General features: G+C 33.3%; 1 protein-coding gene across 1 annotated transcript in view; it reads left to right on the top strand.

Annotated features, from left to right (window-relative positions):
• Positions 1-19,797, top strand: part of LOC148943367 (protein Wnt-2-like) — a 109,608-nt gene that overhangs the window by 80,365 nt on the left and 9,446 nt on the right. Inside the window, exons 4-6 of the mRNA XM_089101851.1 lie at positions 4,527-4,644; positions 12,094-12,251; positions 13,843-13,953. Of these exons, the coding sequence (XP_088957977.1) occupies positions 4,527-4,644; positions 12,094-12,251; positions 13,843-13,953 (387 nt within the window). The remainder of the gene's footprint in view (positions 1-4,526; positions 4,645-12,093; positions 12,252-13,842; positions 13,954-19,797) is intronic.

Below are 19,797 nucleotides of genomic sequence, written 5' to 3' on the forward strand. Positions count from 1 at the left end.
GCTACCTCTACAATGACTGCAATGACACAATGAAGGACAATGAAGTTTCCCCCCTAAAAATGCTAAAATTTAAGCTTGTTTTGCCCCCCCAGATGTGCCACCTGAGGTGCTCTCATCCTCTAGCTACTTCCTTCGTCAAAACTCAATTTACCCTTAATTGCAAGAGAAATTATAGGCCAGAGAAGGAATTTACACCAATTCAATTCATCATACTCATCTCAACTTGGCCAAGGACACTTGCCAAAAGAATTTCAAGCTGATCAGTGAGAAGAAATACTTTCTTACATATCTGGTGAACGCTTAGTGATTAAAGGGGGTTTTAGAGGGGCCAAGATCCCAATTTGTAGCTCTAATCAATACAGATCAAAAGTTCTTGTGTGAATTTGATCCAAACAGGATGCAACATGTCTATTTTTCTGCCAAAATGCTGGTGGCAAGAGGGAGACAACATATTTCAACGTAAAATAAAAAAAAACTATTCCATGAATTTAAATAGTGCTTTGAGATTGTCTCCAGCTTGCTTTAAAAAATAGAAAGGAGTTTCGCGTTTTCACAGATTTTCTAAGCATTTTTCAATCTTCCTGTAGACAGCATTTTTAAAGAAATAGGCTGGTTCCATTAAAAGCTCGCAACAATAACCCTTTATATGACTTTTCACTATTTTTTTGTATAACAAAATTATATAATATACGAAGAAAACACGTTTCGATGATTAAATTATTTTATTGATGGCCATGATTATGTATTGAAAACAGCTGAGAGAATTGCTGTTTTGATGGTCCATTTTTGTATCTACAATTTACAAGGGGTTGGGATGGGGGTGTTGAAAGGGCAAGCCTCCAACTCTGGCTTTCTAATAATACTGATTGCAAATCCTTGTGTTATCCCAGTTTCAAACAAGGTGCAAAATACTTTCCCTTCTGCTGAAAACTTGGCTTGTGGAAGGGTGGGGGAATATGGGCTCATAAATGAGCCCATTTATGCTCTCACTGACACAGATTCAAAAACCCTATGCAGTTTCCTTTTATGAAAAGAAAGTAGAAATTAAGGACCCTTCTGATCGAAAATGGCAGGAAAGAAATAGGAAGAGTGGGTGTTGGAGGGTCAGTGGCCAACATTTTGCCTTCAATCATGCCTAATTAAAAATCCTTGAGTTATTCTTTTTTAAAACAAGGTGCATCATGTCTATCTTTCAGCAAAATTGATTTTGAAAGTGTCTGGAAGTGCTGTTGGATGAAAATAGGCCCATTTTGGTTTTCGCGTCAGGTAGATTGAAAGCCCTGACATGATTTAGGATCAAGAAAGAGAAAAATGTTATATCTGGGGTAAATGGTGGTGCTAGGAGGGTGGGATAGTGTTAGGAGAATACTTGCCCGCTTTGGCTCTCTAATCACATCAATGAAATATCCTTGTGTAATTTTGTTTAAAACAAGTGCAATATATCTAGTTTTCTGCTGAGAAGCAGGCTAAGGGAGGGGCAGGGGGAAGTTGAAGAACAGGCACACTTTACACCTCAAATAACATAGATCTTGAATGATTCGGCTTCAAATTAGGTACAACGTTTTCCTTTTGTGTCAAGTATAAATGGTTTAGGAAAGGTGGGGGAGCGGAATACAGACACGGTGCGTCAATTGCATTTTTGCTAAAAAATTGGCAGTAAGAAGGGAAGTGGTTTTATTTTTGCCTTAAATCATACATATTGAAAATATGTGTATCTATGAATTAAAAAAAAAAAGTTGCATCTCTCACCATCTCTGTCTTTGTGCTTGCAAGTTTAGGGTTTAGGATGGTGGTGTTGAAGTGGGTAAAAGCCCAATCTGTGTCTCCATTAATACAGATTTGAACCTCATCCAACGTTCTGCTTCAAACTAGGTATAATACGTCTATCGTTCTGCTCAAAAGTAAATGGTGAGAAGGGAGGGAGGTTGGAGGGATTAGGGGTCCACTGTTTGCCTCAAGTCATATGAATTGAAAACAAGATGCACAATTTCTACCTTTCTACTAAACAGCTAGCAAGGGATTATTGTTAGAGAGGTATAGCCCAACATTACTCTTTCCGTCAAGCAGATTGAAAGTCCCTTCATAGTCTAGATTCTAACAAGGGACTCATTTCCTATGATTGGCCAAAAGATCACCATCTTTTAGCCAATCATAGCGAAAGATGGGATGGCACTGGAAGGCCTCTCGCGCACTTTGGTTTTCTGATCTTACCAATTTAATATCCTTGTATAATTCCCGTTAACACCAAGTGTGACATACATAATCTTCCGATGAGAAGCTGGTGGTTAGAGTGATGGGGAGATGGTGCAGAAAGACCTATTTTACACCTTCAATAATATAGTTTCAGAAATGATGCACAATCTCATTTCAAATAAGGAACAGTAAACCCCCCTCCCCTTTTCTGTATAAGGAGGATTATTCACAGAGAGGGAAAAGGTCCCCCCTTTATCGTCTGATTGGCATTTTAGTGGATCAGGTATTAGCTAGTTGTTGAGCACGATCATTGTCCAATTTTGTTCGGTGTTTATAACAACAAAGAAGTTTTAAGTCCCTAAATCTTCAAAATGGTTTATCTCATAAATGAACAAAAAAAAAAAAAATAGAATAAAAAAAAACTAGTCCAATGTAAGTTCATCAGGTTTCAAGGAGTATTGATTAGCGTCAAGTATTAAATTGTACCTTTTAATTTAAAGTTGATTTTCTTATTATGGGCCACTCTTCTAATATCTCAACTGCGAAGGAAGGAAAGGGCAACCTCCAATTTCCTTAGCATATAGAGAATGATAAACCTTTGAGCGATATATACAATATCATTCATTGCTTCAGTCCTAAATACGGAAAATAAAGTAGCAAACTTTTGCGAACTCACAAAATAAACTCTTGTAAAGTAGATGGCAGCACTGTAAATATTCTAAAATAGTTTTTCTTGGACTCTTTAATTTTCTATTTATTATTCTAAAAAATTCGTTTCCCAACGGATATTTAAAATCCTTTCAGATCTAGCTCTTTAAAATTCAAAACTGATTTCAGTCGGAGCTAGCTTTTCATTCGAAAGCAGAAACTTGGCTCAAAGAAACGAAAGCGTAGCGGAAAAACTCCCGATAATCTATAATAAACTATAGGGACTCCACAACAAACTATGAAATTCTACTTCAGCCTACACACTGTACGCTCTGGATCAAAAAACCAAAGACATCGTGTTTGATCCTACGTAAGAATTACGAGCCGGGTCTAAAATGTTACGTTGCATTAATCAATCCAGCCAGAGGTCCGAACTCTCCTTAAAATCACAGTGGTTAAGTCACCTTTCTTGTAATAGACCAAAATTGGTGTATAGAAAAAAAGCAAAGTACATAACAAAACAAAATTTTTCTCCCACACAGGACCTTATCCAGGATTTATTTGGGGGGGGGGGGGGTAAAAGAATTTTTTGGGGGGGAGGGGTACAAAAACTAAGAAACTGCATCAAAAATTTGTTTATATTCATTTTTGCTACGTTTTTGCAAGTCGGACTGGGTACGTCCTTGCTCCCGCAAACCAATAATATAGGACCAGCTACCTAATTCTTAGGGACACAAACCCTACATGCTGGCAATGAATAGTAATTTATTTCACTCGTACTTTTCTCAGCCGTCTCAGGTCAAATTATATTATCTACGTTTGAGGGGTTTTGTGCTACAGATATATTAGAAGATCTGAGACTAATTATATTGTAACTAAAGCAACAACATATAAATCAGGTCTGAATATAAAATTAGTTTCTAATCAACAGCAAAATTTTATGCTTGTAATTTGTTAAGACTATTTGTTTTTAGCTATAGCAGCTCCAAATAATGATTTTATATTTTATGCTAAATGTTTATTAATTATTATATGTTAATTATTTATATTAATTAATATATTAATATCTTTAATTATTAATTGTTAACAATTTAAAAATTGATTATATGCTAAATAATGTCAATGTTGACATAATTCCCTCAATATTGCATAGAACTGCTTAAGTTACTATTTCAAATTTTTGGAATTGGTTGATCATTGATCTTGTAGATATTAACATGGGCGTAGGCAGCGTATTGTCTAGGGAAGGGAGGCAGTCGATTGTGTGATGGAGGGGGAGATGAAGATATGTCGGCATGGGTGTACGTAGCTTCTTCCCTAGGGGATGGGGCAGCCACTTCTGTGATGAAGGACGGGGGGGGGAACCGAAGTTATATTGGCAGTTCACAAAACCTTACATTGCCAGCAAGTTCTATCATACTTATGAAATCCTTATTAATAAGTAATCACCAAATATTGTAAATCATCAATATGCTACAGCATATTGATGAATGTCCAAATATCGGAACCGTTATTTGGACATATCTGTTTATTTCCAGTTTTTTCAACCATCTACCTTTTATCAACTGCTTTTCCAATCATCTGCTTTTAAGCCATATCTAATGTAAATTTGAAGGTCTAGGGGGGCAGCTGCCCCCTGCCTCCCCCTCCCTTTGCCCATGGATATTAATCTATAAATATTCCAGGCAATGATTGTTGGAGCACGGGAAGCTATTACTGAATGTCAATCTCAGTTTAAAACCAGACGATGGAATTGTACAACCATACCTGGAAGTGGTAGATATTCAAAAGCAATAAAAATAAGTAAGAGTAATTCATCTTTTTTTTCCTTTTTTTTGTTTCAGTTGTAGAGATTATAGACATACGAAATTCAAAGCTGAATTATTGCTGAAGCCAAATTTACCGAAGCCAAATACTAATCTCAATTGCAGAGTAGTTTTTTTAAACCTATTATTTAATATTCCGGTTTTGACATTATTTGTAATATACTTGTTAATTTTATAATTTTGCTTCCTATACCAACACACTACCCAGCACGATTAATAACATATAATGCTTTGTACAACCAGACATGGAAGCGGTAGATATCCAAAAGCAATAAGAATAAGTTAGAGTATTTCATCTTTTTTTCTTTTCTTGCTTGTTTCAGTTGCAGATGTTATAGACATACAAAACTCAAAGCTGAATTATTACCGAAACCGAATTTTACAAAGCCAAATACTAAACTCAATTGCAGAGTAGTTTTTTTTTAACATATTATTTAATATTCAGGTCTTACATTTATTCGAAAAAAAGCTTAATGAAGCCGTGAGTTTTTAATTCCTCCTTCTCAATGGCATGCTTTGAAAAAACTTTTTAAACTTTTTTTTTACTTGGTAGTAGAGTTTTTAGTTGTTAGTTGTTAGAATTTTAGCTGTGTTCTCCAGTATAAATGACACGTTTTGAAAAATTCACAAGTATTTTTTAGTTGTTAGTTGCTACAGTTTTTAGTTGTGTTCTCCTGTCTAAATGACACCTTTTGAAAAATGTTTAAAACTTTTTTGGTTGTTAGTTGTTAGAGTTTCAGTTCGGTTGTCCTCTATGAATGACACGTTTTGAAAATTTTTCAAATTTTTTTATTTGTTAGTTGTTAGAGTTTTTAGTTGTGTTCTTCTGTATAAATGACACGTTTTGAGAAATTTTCAAAAACTTTTAGTTGTTAGCTGTTAGAATTTTTTAGTTGTATTCTCCTGTATAAACGACACGTTTTGAATAAATTACAAATATTTTTTAGTTGTTAGTTGCTAGAGTTTTTAGTTGTGTTCTCCTGTCTAAATGACACCTTTTGAAAAATGTTTAAAACTTTTTTGGTTGTTAGTTGTTAGAGTTTCAGTTCGGTTGTCCTCTATGAATGACACGTTTTGAAAATTTTTCAAATTTTTTTATTTGTTAGTTGTTAGAGTTTTTTAGTTGTATTCTCCTGTATAAACGACACGTTTTGAAAAAATTACAAATATTTTTTAGTTGTTAGTTGCTAGAGTTTTTAGTTGTGTTCTCCTGTCTAAATGACACCTTTTGAAAAATGTTTAAAACTTTTTTGGTTGTTAGTTGTTAGAGTTTCAGTTCGGTTGTCCTCTATGAATGACACGTTTTGAAAATTTTTGAAATTTTTTTATTTGTTAGTTGTTAGAGTTTTTAGTTGTGTTCTTCTGTATAAATGACACGTTTTGAGAAATTTTCAAAAACTTTTAGTTGTTAGCTGTTATAATTTTTTAGTTGTATTCTCCTGTATAAACGACACGTTTTGAATAAATTACAAATATTTTTTAGTTGTTAGTTGCTAGAGTTTTTAGTTGTGTTCTCCTGTCTAAATGACACCTTTTGAAAAATGTTTAAAACTTTTTTGGTTGTTAGTTGTTAGAGTTTCAGTTCGGTTGTCCTCTATGAATGACACGTTTTGAAAATTTTTAAAATTTTTTTATTTGTTAGTTGTTAGTTTTTTAGTTGTATTCTCCTGTATAAACGACACGTTTTGAAAAAATTACAAATATTTTTTAGTTGTTAGTTGCTAGAGTTTTTAGTTGTGTTCTCCTGTCTAAATGACACCTTTTGAAAAATGTTTAAAACTTTTTTGTTTGTTAGTTGTTAGAGTTTCAGTTCGGTTGTCCTCTATGAATGACACGTTTTGAAAATTTTTCAAATTTTTTTATTTGTTAGTTGTTAGAGTTTTTAGTTGTGTTCTCCTGTATAAATGACACGTTTTGAGAAATTTTCAAAAACTTTTAGTTGTTAGCTGTTAGAATTTTTTAGTTGTATTCTCCTTTATAAACGACACGTTTTGAAAAAATTACAAATATTTTTTAGTTGTTAGTTGCTAGAGTTTTTAGTTGTGTTCTCCTGTCTAAATGACACCTTTTGAAAAATGTTTAAAACTTTTTTGGTTATTAGTTGTTAGAGTTTCAGTTCGGTTGTCCTCTATGAATGACACGTTTTGAAAATTTTTCAAATTTTTTTATTTGTTAGTTGTTAGAGTTTTTAGTTGTGTTCTCCTGTATAAATGACACGTTTTGAGAAATTTTCAAAAACTTTTAGTTGTTAGCTGTTAGAGTTTTTAGTTGTATTCTCCTGTATAAACGACACGTTTTGAAAAAATTACAAATATTTTTTAGTTGTTAGTTGCTAGAGTTTTTAGTTGTGTTCTCCTGTCTAAATGACACCTTTTGAAAAATGTTTAAAACTTTTTTGGTTGTTAGTTGTTAGAGTTTCAGTTCGGTTGTCCTCTATGAATGACACGTTTTGAAAATTTTTGAAATTTTTTTATTTGTTAGTTGTTAGAGTTTTTAGTTGTGTTCTCCTGTATAAATGACACGTTTTGAGAAATTTTCAAAAACTTTTAGTTGTTAGCTGTTAGAGTTTTTTAGTTGTATTCTCCTGTATAAACGACACGTTTTGAAAATATTACAAATATTTTTTAGTTGTTAGTTGCTAGAGTTTTTAGTTGTGTTCTCTTGTCTAAATGGCAACTTTTGAAAAATGTTTAAAACTTTTTGTTGTTGTTAGTTGTTAAAGTTTCAGTTGGGTCTTCGTGTATAAATGACAAGTTTTGAAAATTTTTCAAAATTGTTTTAGTTATTACTTGTTATAGTATTTAATTGTGTTCACCTGTATAAATGACACGTTTTGAAAAAAATTTCAAAAACTTTTTAGTTGTTAGCTGTTAGAGTTTTTAGTTGTGTTCTTCTGTATAAATGACACGTCTTTAAAAATTTTCAAAAACTTTGTTAGCTGTTAAATTTTTTAGTTGTATTCTCCTGTCTAAAGGGCAGATTTTTCTATTAATTTTTTTTTTAATCGCGTCAAAATGAAAATAAAAGTGAGATTACTTATAATATAAGTTAATTATTCACTATTCTATTTGTTTCTCACAATTTATACATTTGAAGAATTTTAGTACATTGTCTATAGCAGTGGTTCTCAAACTGTGGTACGAGTACCCCAGCTAAAATATTTTGGGGTTCGCGGCCGACCAACAAAAAATAAAACGACCTTTTAACTCTTTAATTTCATTTATATTTTAGCTATAGTTTACTTAGTACCGGTAACTGAGAAGGGGTACCTAAAATGTTTTGTGGGTAAAAAAGGGGAACAGTGTCTAAATAAGTTGGAAAGCCCCTGGTCTATAGATTATAGTAATTTAAAATGTATAAGAATCAAACACTTTCAAAACATCCCTTAAAAATGCATGGGTCCTTATGGAATATATCTGATACACCGTTTACACACAATATTCAAGGTTTAAGTTCAAGTTCCATTTATTTCCATAAAATAACAATAACAGAAACAAAATCCCAAAGGGCTCAATGGCCCGTCATTTGGGAACCGACATAGAATAAATAACTAATGTTAAAACTTGGCATAAACATACTAACAACGTCTAAATATAAATCTATAAAACTACACGAAACAGCGACCCTCCTATCACCCGACAATAAAAAACAGTTTAAAGTTATCTACTTCATCGAGGATCCAACGCCAACAGCAACCCCTCCCCCTCCCAAAAAAAATTAAAACCATAAAATAGCCCAAAATCATTTAATATTTAGTCTTAATAAGAAACTTTTCACCTGTCTCTTAAAGGAGCCAAGCGTTCGTGACTGCCGGATATCAGCAGGAACCAGGTTCCAAGCACGCCCCACAGTCACGACCAGACCGAAGTCTGAACCAACTGAGGGAGTAGCTGGAATTATCACATCCTCACAAGTTCGAACTGTGTAAAAATTTACTTCCCTACTAGTTTAAGTTGTCGACAGAAACAACATGGGAGATCTCCGTGGAAGTATTGACATACCAAAGAAGATAGAGATATAACATTAATATATTTAATCTTAAGGAGATCAACAGGAGTGTGCGCAGTCAACTGGAGAACTCTTACAGCTTTTTCCTGAAGATGGTGCAGGAGCAAATACAAAAAGAAATGTATACATCCACACAGACGAACAGTAACATACTTAAGGGTAAATGAGAGAGAATTATAAAAGACGGAGGATAGGAAAAGAAAATAAACGCTCTAATTTTTGGATGATTCCAAGTCCATGGGAAATTTTCACTCTTATTACTTGAACATGCCACTTAAACAATAAAGTTTTATCCAAAAGAACTCCCAGGAATCGCACATATCAATGTGAGGGTGACCTATGGAGCCTCTTGGTGTAGGAAGCTCAATAATTGTGGGGCAGCTCATACATGTACGAGAAAAAAAGAAGTTATGACTTTTTTTTACTTTTAAAGCTAGTTAATTTATGTCAAACCAATTAGGTATCTTCTCAGTCATTGCTTGAAGCTTTAGAGTAAGGGATGATTCATCCAGAGCCACAGCACCTAGAGTAATGTGATCTGCAAATGCTACCAATTCTTTTCGACTATCAGATGTGAACGCCGACATAGTCTGAGAATAAAATTTATGACACAATCCACAGCAAACACTGGTAATTGGGGTGTTAAAAAGTCGGTAGAGTATGTTTACATAGATGAGGAAGAGTGTTGGCCCAAGGATAGAACCTTGGGGTACTCCACATTCAATTGGAACTTGTTTGTCTGTATCTTCCATGGCGATAGATCTGTCAGTAAGGTATGAAGAGAACCATGACAATGCTTCCCCACACACACCATGATGAGAAAATTTACCAATGAGGATCTTGTGTTCAAGGCTGTCAAAAGCTTTCTTTACATCAAGAAAAATGGCTGCGGGAATAAGATTAGAATCTAAAGATCGTTGTATAAACTGAAGGAGTCTATTACAAGCATTTTTAACAAACAGCAAAAAACAGTTTCGGAGTTTCGTAGCTCTCGACAAAGTTTGGTTTTACAAAAAACCAAATAACTAGGCAGGAAGAAGCTGAGAAAATGCTTACATGTGATGTCAAATGACTGCATAAATGGTTTCTAATTACATAAAAGTTAATTGTTGTTTATTATTATTGTTTATGACCCAAAATGAGTACAGACACTACGGAGTACAAAGAAAAAAAACATTTTTAATAAACAATAACTAGTATAGTATTGTATAATATATTTGACACAAAAAAACCACAGGGCCATGGCCAAAAAAAAAAAAATAACATAACAAAAGCAAAGCAATAGTTTGTCTTCCATCCTCTTCATTTAAGCACAAAATCTATAGCAGGCAATACACCTGAGTAAAAAGCAAACTATTGTCCTCAATTCGGTAAAGTGGCCGGTAAATATCTGTAAATCTGGTAACTCATCAGTATGGTAAATTCTCAAGCAATGAAATTTAACCTGAATTGACGAGCAAATACTTTAAGTTGGATCCAAATCCAAATAAATCTTAAAAGAGATCATCGTCATCAATTCGGTAAAGTAGGATATTAAATACCGGTAAATCTGGTAACCTATCAGTATGGTGAATTCTCAACCAATAGAAGTTATCCTGAAAAGACGAGCAGTTTATTTTAAGTTGGTTCCAAATCCAAACAAGACTTAAAGGGGATACAACATAAAGTCTAACTCCAACTGTAATTTATCTTAGCCTCCTGGTACCAAATTAATGTTGTTGGATTGTTTGTGCTAACCCTCAGTTTCAAATTTCTATTTCATATAATGATCGTCTTTATAAATGACTTGTTCTTTATTGGTATTTGCTATACAGAGTTTTTCGTGTTTTATTTTCTTTTATTCTTTTTTTTTTGTTCTTTTGGCTCTTATAAAATCATATTATATTAATTAATGCCTATCATTGTGAGCTATTTATTTTTTATCTCTCATGCAATCGCATTGTCTTTATTAGCCTATTTGTCTTTATTAGTGTTTTCTTATTCTGAGATTTGTAAAACGTTTCTCTTTGGTATTTATTTCCTCTCTCTGTATAGGCTGATGTCCTTTTGTTTTGTACGTATGTTTTCAAATAAACAATAATAGCACTGAGAACTAATTATTGATAATAATCGTAGTATTTTCTTAAATGTAAATGAACAATTTATTTAGATTCAAAGAGTTCAGCCGAGCATTGGTAAGTCTATTATCATCCTCGATAGATGGATGTAATTTCTAACACTAAATAGATGGCAATGTGACATTTTGAAATAATAGTCACCCAAGACTGTAACAATAATTTTAAAAATCCTCTCTAAGGTAAATGCTAAAAGGATCAGTAAATAATAAAACCCTTAGATAGGCTAGCTTATGGTAAATTAGTTTTTGAATTTGAAAAATAAGTATTTTGGTTACTTTTGTGGTACTTTGTAAATACTAACAAAAGTATTTTGGGTACTTGCATGAGATTTTTTTTTGTTAGTTTCTTTCAGCTTATCGTGAGACAAGACAAAGAGAAGTGACGGAATAGATGGAAAATATATAATTTGGGCTATATATTTACACATCAGGGGTGTGGGGGGGGGGGTGCGGGTAAAGTATTTGGACAGTGTGAAGTTAGAAAGCAATTCTTACTGCATAACATGCAGAATAATTGTACCTAACACATTAGGCATGCAGACCCGCTATACTTTAGCCCCCCCCCCCAATGTGCAAATATATAGCCCAAATTTGTTTATAAAGTATTATATTTTTATCTTTCTTTTGTATATTTCATTGGGACTGAAGGTCCGAGAAACATATTAGAAGAATATTATGTAGTGGGTATATCATGGAAGTACCGTGTTTTGTATTGTCAAGTCCATTGTGAACAAAAAAAAAAATATTTAAAAAAGAAGACACACAATATTTTAAAAAGAATAGCTCACAATTTAAAACTACTCATCGAAAATCAAGTTGAAGCTATCAAACTAAAAATCAAAGCTAAAAAAGCCTAAGGGACATTAAGTCAGGGAAAAGATATCGTACCCAGTCGAGTAAGGGGAAGGAGGACTGGCTAGAATATTCATCAATTATTGATGCCTTTCTTTGGTGACAGATTCACAAGCTAGTTTTTTTGAGCTGTTTGTAGCTCAGACTTAAGGATTAGCAGCAGTGATTGACTTCTTCTCTTAAACTTAATCTTATGCACCTTAGATTGATTAAATAAGAACCAGGAAATCATTCATTATTCTGGTATGTTTTTTGCTTTTCAAGAGGCTTCAGTTCTTTCTAAAAGGGACCATGTATCCGTTTCACACAAGCAGAAACAAAAGCAAAGAAAGTTTTCTATACCATTTTGATTCAAATAACTGTCAGTGATTATGTGGATTTGAGTTTTAAGAGTTAGTGCCTTTAAGTTACTGTAACTGAGGTAATAAATTACCTTTTCTTTTTACATAGAAAGTAGAGAGCGTGCATTCATTCAGGCCATTACCTCTGCGGGTTTAACTACTGCAGTTACCCGAGCATGTGCCCGCGGAGAAGTAGCAGATTGTGGCTGTGATGCAAAAGCCAGACTCAAACCTACGAAAGGCTGGGAATGGGGAGGATGTTCTGACGTGAGTTACCAGCCTTTTTTTGTTTTTTTGAATGTTTTGTTTGTGCTTTACAGTTTTTGCTTCAAAAAGAGTGTACCGAAGAGAGGAGATATACAGCCAAAAAATGGTGAGTTGTTAAACTAGGACTAAATATGGAAACAATGAATGATACACGAAAAAAAAAGTGCGAGTGCGCTACAACTAAGGCCGCAATCAGGGGGAAGAAATTACCGGGTTTGAAACCCACTCCCTTCCAAAAAAAAATTTCGACTCGTAATTCTTAACAAAATTACATATTAACAAATTTCTGGTACGTTTTTAAACTTATTTTGTAAAAAACCTCTGGAAAAAAATGACCACTCCCCAAACAAAAATCCTAGCTACGCCCTTAAAGGTGCCTCGGATCAATCAGTCCGTGGTAACATATTGTAAGTAAAGAGCGATCCTTGTCAAGAGAAAACAAAAGCTCCTCTGTTATTGTGTATGTGATAGTTTATTTTGAAAAAATATAATATTAGGACCAATGGATCCTCAATTTTCAACGAAAACTAAAGAATCCAGTCAGGTTGTGTTTATTCGGGATGTCCATTTATTTTTTATTTTTTTAGACAATAAAAAACAGATGACCTGCATGCACCTATGTAAACAAACAAATAATTACAGTAAATATAATATAAAGAGACTCTTCAAATAAGATGGTGCATAAAGAGATATATTTATTCAAAGGTGTCCACAGGATTGGGGTTTTTAAGCGTAAAATCCCAGGTTTGTGTTTTTAATCATAATACGTTGGACACTGTTATTTTTTCATTTATTTTATTATAAGTGTATTGTATATAAAAAGAACTAGACTTCTACGAACCTTACGAGCATTCAGCCCTCCTACCCTTCGTAATTCTAATTTTGGCACAAATTACGCACTAAGTTTGACGCCTATGTTCTAAATGATAAAATAGATTAGATGGTGTTTAATTTTAGCCCTCTATTTGTACTACTCGCACTTCCACTTACGGGGAATAAAAGGGGAAATAGGACAAAATTGTATGATATGTTCCAACTAATTTGGGGTACCAATAGCTTGAAAATTCTAAAAATGGGATTGATGCAATTTAACATTAAACCTTTCTGTTGCATAGCCTTTTTTTTCTTTTTGTTTAAAGAAAAAAAGAAACAGAAAGAATAAATAATATGCCACCCATTCTCTTCATCTCCAATGAATTCTATTTCATTTATTTTATTTTAAATGGTACTAATAATTGATTAATTTTAATACTTTTCATTAAATTTTTTATTATTATTTAAGTGTACTTATTATAAAATGTACTTATTATTAAGTGTACTGATTATAAATTAATGTTCTGGAAAAGGGCTGCCACTAAAAATTCATTAATGTCCCAAATTCTCTTGCAGAGGCATCTAGGTTTGAAAAGATGCTAGATAATTATAATACATATGCTTAATATGCTTTTGAAATTTAATATATGGCATAGGTACTTCTCCCAAAACTTAAATATTAGGACTAAAGTTTAAATATTTTTGGGAAATTCCCAAGGAATGGCAACCCTGTTTTGAAAGCACATAAAGATTGATTTTTATTAAATGCTCATTTCAGGATTTGATAGCCGGGGAAAAAATCGGACGAGCATTAATCGACAGGAAAAGTAGTGATAAACGTGACTTCGATATAATTGTCGATTTGCACAACAACGAAGCTGGCCGCAAGGTATGTTCCATATACAACCACTAAGATTTGGTTAGATAGCTTGAAAGACTTTGCCTGCATTCCAGGTTCAATAAACAGTAACTAAAAGTTACGATTTAGTAACCTTTCTGTTCCAGCTGACATTGTTATAGTAGCTAGAATGACAGGAAAATAACTTAGAATTTACTTTTTTAGTAACTTTTACTAAAGATAGTTAACGAGCGTCTTTAGTGAAGTATGTTCGCATCATTATCATCATTGTTATTAATATCAGCTTGAAACATATTTAAAGTATTATTAGACTAAATTATAATGAAAGAGTAATGAATATAACTGAAATTCGCGAAAATTATACCTTTAAAAACCCTATAGGTCAGTGGTTGCTTCACAGCCGTTCCTGGTGGATGTAACTTGAAGTAACTTCTGTAGTTAAAGTGAAGTTACTACGGTTCACAGCCTTGTTTCATATAGTTTCTTGTAGTAAGTTGTAGTAAATAAACTTGTAGTAAGAGTTCAAAATGGGTTTGATTTCTTCGGCAATAAACAAAGACAAATTGTCTCTAAATGCATACTAAAGCCTTTTTTGTGTAAGTCTTTTTTATGTACTAGAAGCTTTTTATATAGAAGAAGTATATTTGTATCTGTAAAATGTATATTATGTATACTTTTATTTTATGCATAATACTAGAAGCTTTGTTTGTATACTTTTATTTTATGTATAAGGACCCGTAAGAACCCTTTTTATGCATAAGAAGTATATTATGTATATTTTTATGCATAAAATGTATACTTTAATTTTTATGTATGAGGAGTCATACATAAAATAAGGAGTCATACATAACTCCTTATACATGTATAAGGAGTTATGTATAATTTCCTGTGAGGCAAGGGGGGGGCAACTGCCCCTCCCAAACCCCTTGAGAACCGAGTTCCCCCCTAACTGAAATTTAGTTTCTACAAAAATTTTGTCAAAACTAAGATGAGACTGCATAATTTAAGCATCAACAGAAACGAATCAGTTCTCTTTAGTATATATTTACGTTTTAGTACAATAAAGTATCTTTATTTTACCTATATAGTACTTTCATGGTACGAAATGGCTCATTTTTCAGTTTTTACTGTCATTTTCACTTGATTTTGGAAAATTGGCTCCAACTTTGCCCCCCCCCTACCCCACAGGATTTTGACAAAAGTACCTTTTAATAAGTTTGACACTGTACCAATGTAGTGCTGCAAAAAGGACATTATCATATTAAATTGTCTTATTGAAATACTGTTTTAGACTATTGTGGCTATTGTAATGTTTTACGATTTGCGTAAATTCTTTATTACCAAAATAATTTTGGTTTAAATGTTTTACCTCACTTTTTATAGGTCCTGGTTGAACTTTGCTGAAGTAAGGATGCTGGGACTGTATTGAAAAATATTGTTTTTTAGTTTTATTGGTCGCATATTGTTGTCAGTCTTTCTTCTTTTATATATTTTTGTCTTTCTGAGGACGCTCCTTGAATATTCATAGGGCCAAAATATTCAGTCGAATTATCTTTAATGTCTTACGAAAAGAATTCCCTATTGTCCTTCTTGTTTTTGTTGTTTGTGATGGAAAGGCAGTGTGGTCTTCGTCGTTATTTTAATTTTCTCTGTTTAATACGATTCCTTTTGGATTTTCGGATCACAATCGAGTCGTAGAAAATATGCCAGGGAGATTAACCCCCAAGGAGAAATGCAAACCAACAAATTTTATTTGGGAAGATAGGGCACTTTTCTGTAAAGAAAAAACTTTAGTATATTCTCTTCGAAAAATATTTTGCAGTTTGTACATTCTCTTAAACAATTTTGTAGCAGCCAATGCTATCACTGGTAAAAGCAGGATTTTGGATTCTTGAGCCTTTATTTACAACATTATTTTTGGCTATAGCTTAGAAAAAAGTTGATGTATAGTTAAGACAATTACTGACTTCAATTTTATAGAAATTCACAGACTAAAAAAATTATTACCTAGTAAGCCATAGTAACATTATAACCCGAAAAATCTTCACTGAATAGTCAAAAAATCCCATGTATAGAATTAAGAATTGTGTGAGTGTAATTAAAGGAGTAGACTGGATAATCACCACCCTTCACCTACTCCCTTCACTCTCCCCTTTAAGAACCGCCAAAAGCAAATCATTTGGAGAAAACAATGATAATTTTCTGGTAAAACAATTTCTTAAACACGAACTGCCCTCTATATTCTCTCTAGTTTTTTTGCAAATATTTTGCCTAAAAATTTGTACTAAGAAAATTATCAACGAATTATTTTCTCTCCTTTTTATAATACAATTAATCAATGAAATTTTATTTTCAAAATGACTATGACATTACAGTTGAAAAATTGATAAATAAATAAGGTAAAAATAAATAGCTCACCAAAACATTATAACTGTCGCCATAAAAGAGAAGTGGATTCAAAGTTAACAAGACAGCAAATAAAATGTATGCAATGAGTACCAAATACCGTAGAATCATACAAATTTGAAATTAAGGGAGTCCGAACCGTGAGATATTCAGAAGATGGAGGAGGCAGCGTCGTTTGACATGATTTATACTGTCGGAGACTGCTGGTAAAAAGCTCTTGCTATATTTATTTTTGTAGCATAAATGGATGTTATCCTGAGCACTAATTATCCTTTAACCCTTTGAAACTAGATCCTTTCCTTAATATGAGGGATATTGAAGAGCATAGGCGTGAATGAGCACGGCTTTACTAGAGATACTTACTGAAGTGTAAGGATTGTCAATGCCATATTTTTCCTTAGTCAACAATTTTAGTTTTGGTATACTTCAAAGCCTTATTTTCATTTTTAGTTTACTAAATTGTGTTTGACAGCCGCCGTGGCTCCCAAACGAGTTCACTTTTTCTGTATTAAACGGTGTTCGCACATGGTGTTGTAGTGTTTGTCCTTCTTTTATTATTTAATGTGATATTCTTAATAAAATTGGTTAGTTGCCCCAGTGCTCTTAAGAAGCTACTCAAGGTTTGCCAGAGTTTCAATTCTGATGATGAAATCCCATAGAACTTCGCAAAGACAGAGGATGTATGTCTTCTCTAGTGGCAGTCTTGGATACCCCTTGTCTCACCGGCTAGTTTGTTTCTGTATTTAGTGAAAAGCCTCTCTCATTAAAAAATAGAAGATAATTTTGCAAACCAAGATTGGAATATTGGAAGCCACAGTGATGACAGTAGTCAAAAATGGCCCTAAAGCAAGTAGAGGGCGTTCTTAACATACTACCGGGAGTGACGTTACAGCCACACACGCTTTTTCTAGGCCAATCAGAGAGCTACAATTCTAACCGGAGTGAAATCAGCCCTGACTTCCAGGAATTTTAGTATGGATTTGCGCAATAGGCCCAAGAGGTCTTAGCGACCGCTCATAGCAACCACAACTAATGTAAGGAAGGATTTTCCGTATAGTTGTTATTAGCGTGAGAATAGAATTCAAGGAGAGAGAACAGTTTGACTATACTCGTTTATTTGTCAAGATATATATTTGCAATAGTGAGTGGTATGTTTACACTATCAGAAGTTGACAGAGGAGCTGGTAGCAGCAGCAATTATATAAGAGTACTAAATATTGCAGTAGAAATTACAAGAGGATCTCGACTTTGTCTTGAATGGGATGAATTGTATGCAAGATACGTGTTATCTTTGAGTAAATTTTAAATTGGAGGAACAATAATGCTTCGCTGCGAAAGTCGATATAGTACATATACATAGACTTCAAAGTGCTTTAAATGCAATAGTAAAGCATACTGAGGACAATAAGTTATATAAAAAATTGTATGTGTAATATATTTTTGTTGTAAATATTCTCACACACACAATCAAATTGTTTAGAAATCGAAAATTTTCTCTTTCTCTTTGTTAAATTTTTTTAAGCAGGCTAGCGAATATTCTTGAAGTAGAACGAATCGTGGTTAGTCTAGAGTCAGCAGTGAGAGTATTAGGATTAAAAATGAATGAATTTGAGAAAGAGAGAATTATGTCAAATCTTGTGATTACGGAAAAACATTTGATTTTAGATGACGATTTTCTCGAGTTATCAATTCAACAGCAAATATTTTCTCAAAGAACACTTGACAATATAATGGGGAATGATTCTCCACCGTTGGACTATTGTATACAGATTTTACGACGTGATTCAAACGCATTTACTCAATTTATTGATATATTAATTGAAACAAAGCAAAATGATATCGTTGATATACTTTTGAATACATTGCCATATATTCTATCTATATGATTCTCCCTTCAAAACAGGTTATGTAATGTCACAAAGTTACTCATCTCTCTCTCTCTCTCTCTCTCTCTCTCCCTCTGAATTTATCAAACGTAGGTCAGTTTATTTTTAACAGTGAGAGACTTAATACTGGAAACCAAAAAATGTTCTATACATGTCCACTATGAATGCATACTCTTTGCAGTTGGTCATCATGTGAGAATTGTACAATTATTGATGAGTATGATAAAAATTGTAAATTATGCAATCAATGCAAATTACATACAGCATATGCAGTACAAATTAAAGTCTGTAATTCATGTCTTGAAGAGATCTGTAACTCTCGACCTAGAGGGCAACTATGCTCCAATTGCCACTAAGATAAGTGTGATCAGTGGAAGAATACTTATCCTGTTATGATTGGAAGAACCCTAAAGGATATTTTATATTTCTACGAGATTGGTATTGTCGTGGTTTTAAATTATTTTGGAGGAAAAATCAGGTCTACAATTCAACTGTTGGGGTAACAAGACAATTTGGTTTCTACGTCATCGTTGTGACGACACTGCCTATTATGACTATAAACCTAGTGATTTGTATTTGGCTGTTACAGAATGTGATTCACCACTTGAAAACACTGTGTGATATTGCTTCAAATAGGCGCATTGAAACACGTGAATTTGACAATATGAATGCAAATAGTATCATTGACTATACAAAGAGATATGATAAGAGTGGAGTTATATTGTACTGTAGAATATGTGACCCTTCAAGATCTTTGCAGCCAATCAAGATCAATATACAGTGCATTCAAATGATCTACTAGCATTAGTTGTTCTCGACAGTTGCCTATACAGGAAGAAGAAGAAGAAGAAATCTAAAGTGAAGAATAAAGACATTGTTGTTGTGTATATACATTTTCTTTACTAATAAACAAATTTACATACATTTTTAAAACAAGTTGCTCATAGGGCACTAAAATCAATATTATACAGGTCTGAGAGCATATTTTCCACCATAAAGTCGTTCAGACGTGAATTGTCTACGTATATGTTGAGAAACAGCTTGTAAGTATAACCGCGACATCTGAAGACGAAATATAGTAGCACATGAAAACCGCAGCTTTTAGTCGTTAGATCCTACATTTTCTTCTAATTGTAAATAAAAGTTTTCCCAGAGCTTTCAACACGGCTGTTGATGTTTGGAGAATAAAATGTATAAGATAGACTGAGACGATTAAAAAAATTACTTGTCTTTTTCGTTTGAAAGATGCACAGCCAGTGATCGGTAGTCACAGTTAACGGGCTACTATTAAGAATGATAATTGTATTGCTTTCACTTTGAATTTTTGCAAGTAAGTCCGATGGTAGACAATAGAATCTGTATTTGGACATATAGGGGTCCATATTAAATTAACTGATTATTTGACTAGTGTTCATGGTGCAAGGTCTAATAGAACACTGCCTTCGAGAGTGATTTCCCAATAGGTTTCAAATCGATTTAACGAGATTAGTGCAATACTCTCAGGTAATGGGTCGGCAAATGTACACTCTAAGCACACACTCCCCGTTTGTACTATACTCATATCTTGAGTGCCAGACAAGTC

This window comes from Artemia sp. Qi Xiang Cuo, chromosome 15 (assembly GCF_049724085.1).
Source record: "Artemia sp. Qi Xiang Cuo chromosome 15, ASM4972408v1, whole genome shotgun sequence".
NCBI classification, from domain to species: domain Eukaryota; kingdom Metazoa; phylum Arthropoda; class Branchiopoda; order Anostraca; family Artemiidae; genus Artemia; species Artemia sp. Qi Xiang Cuo.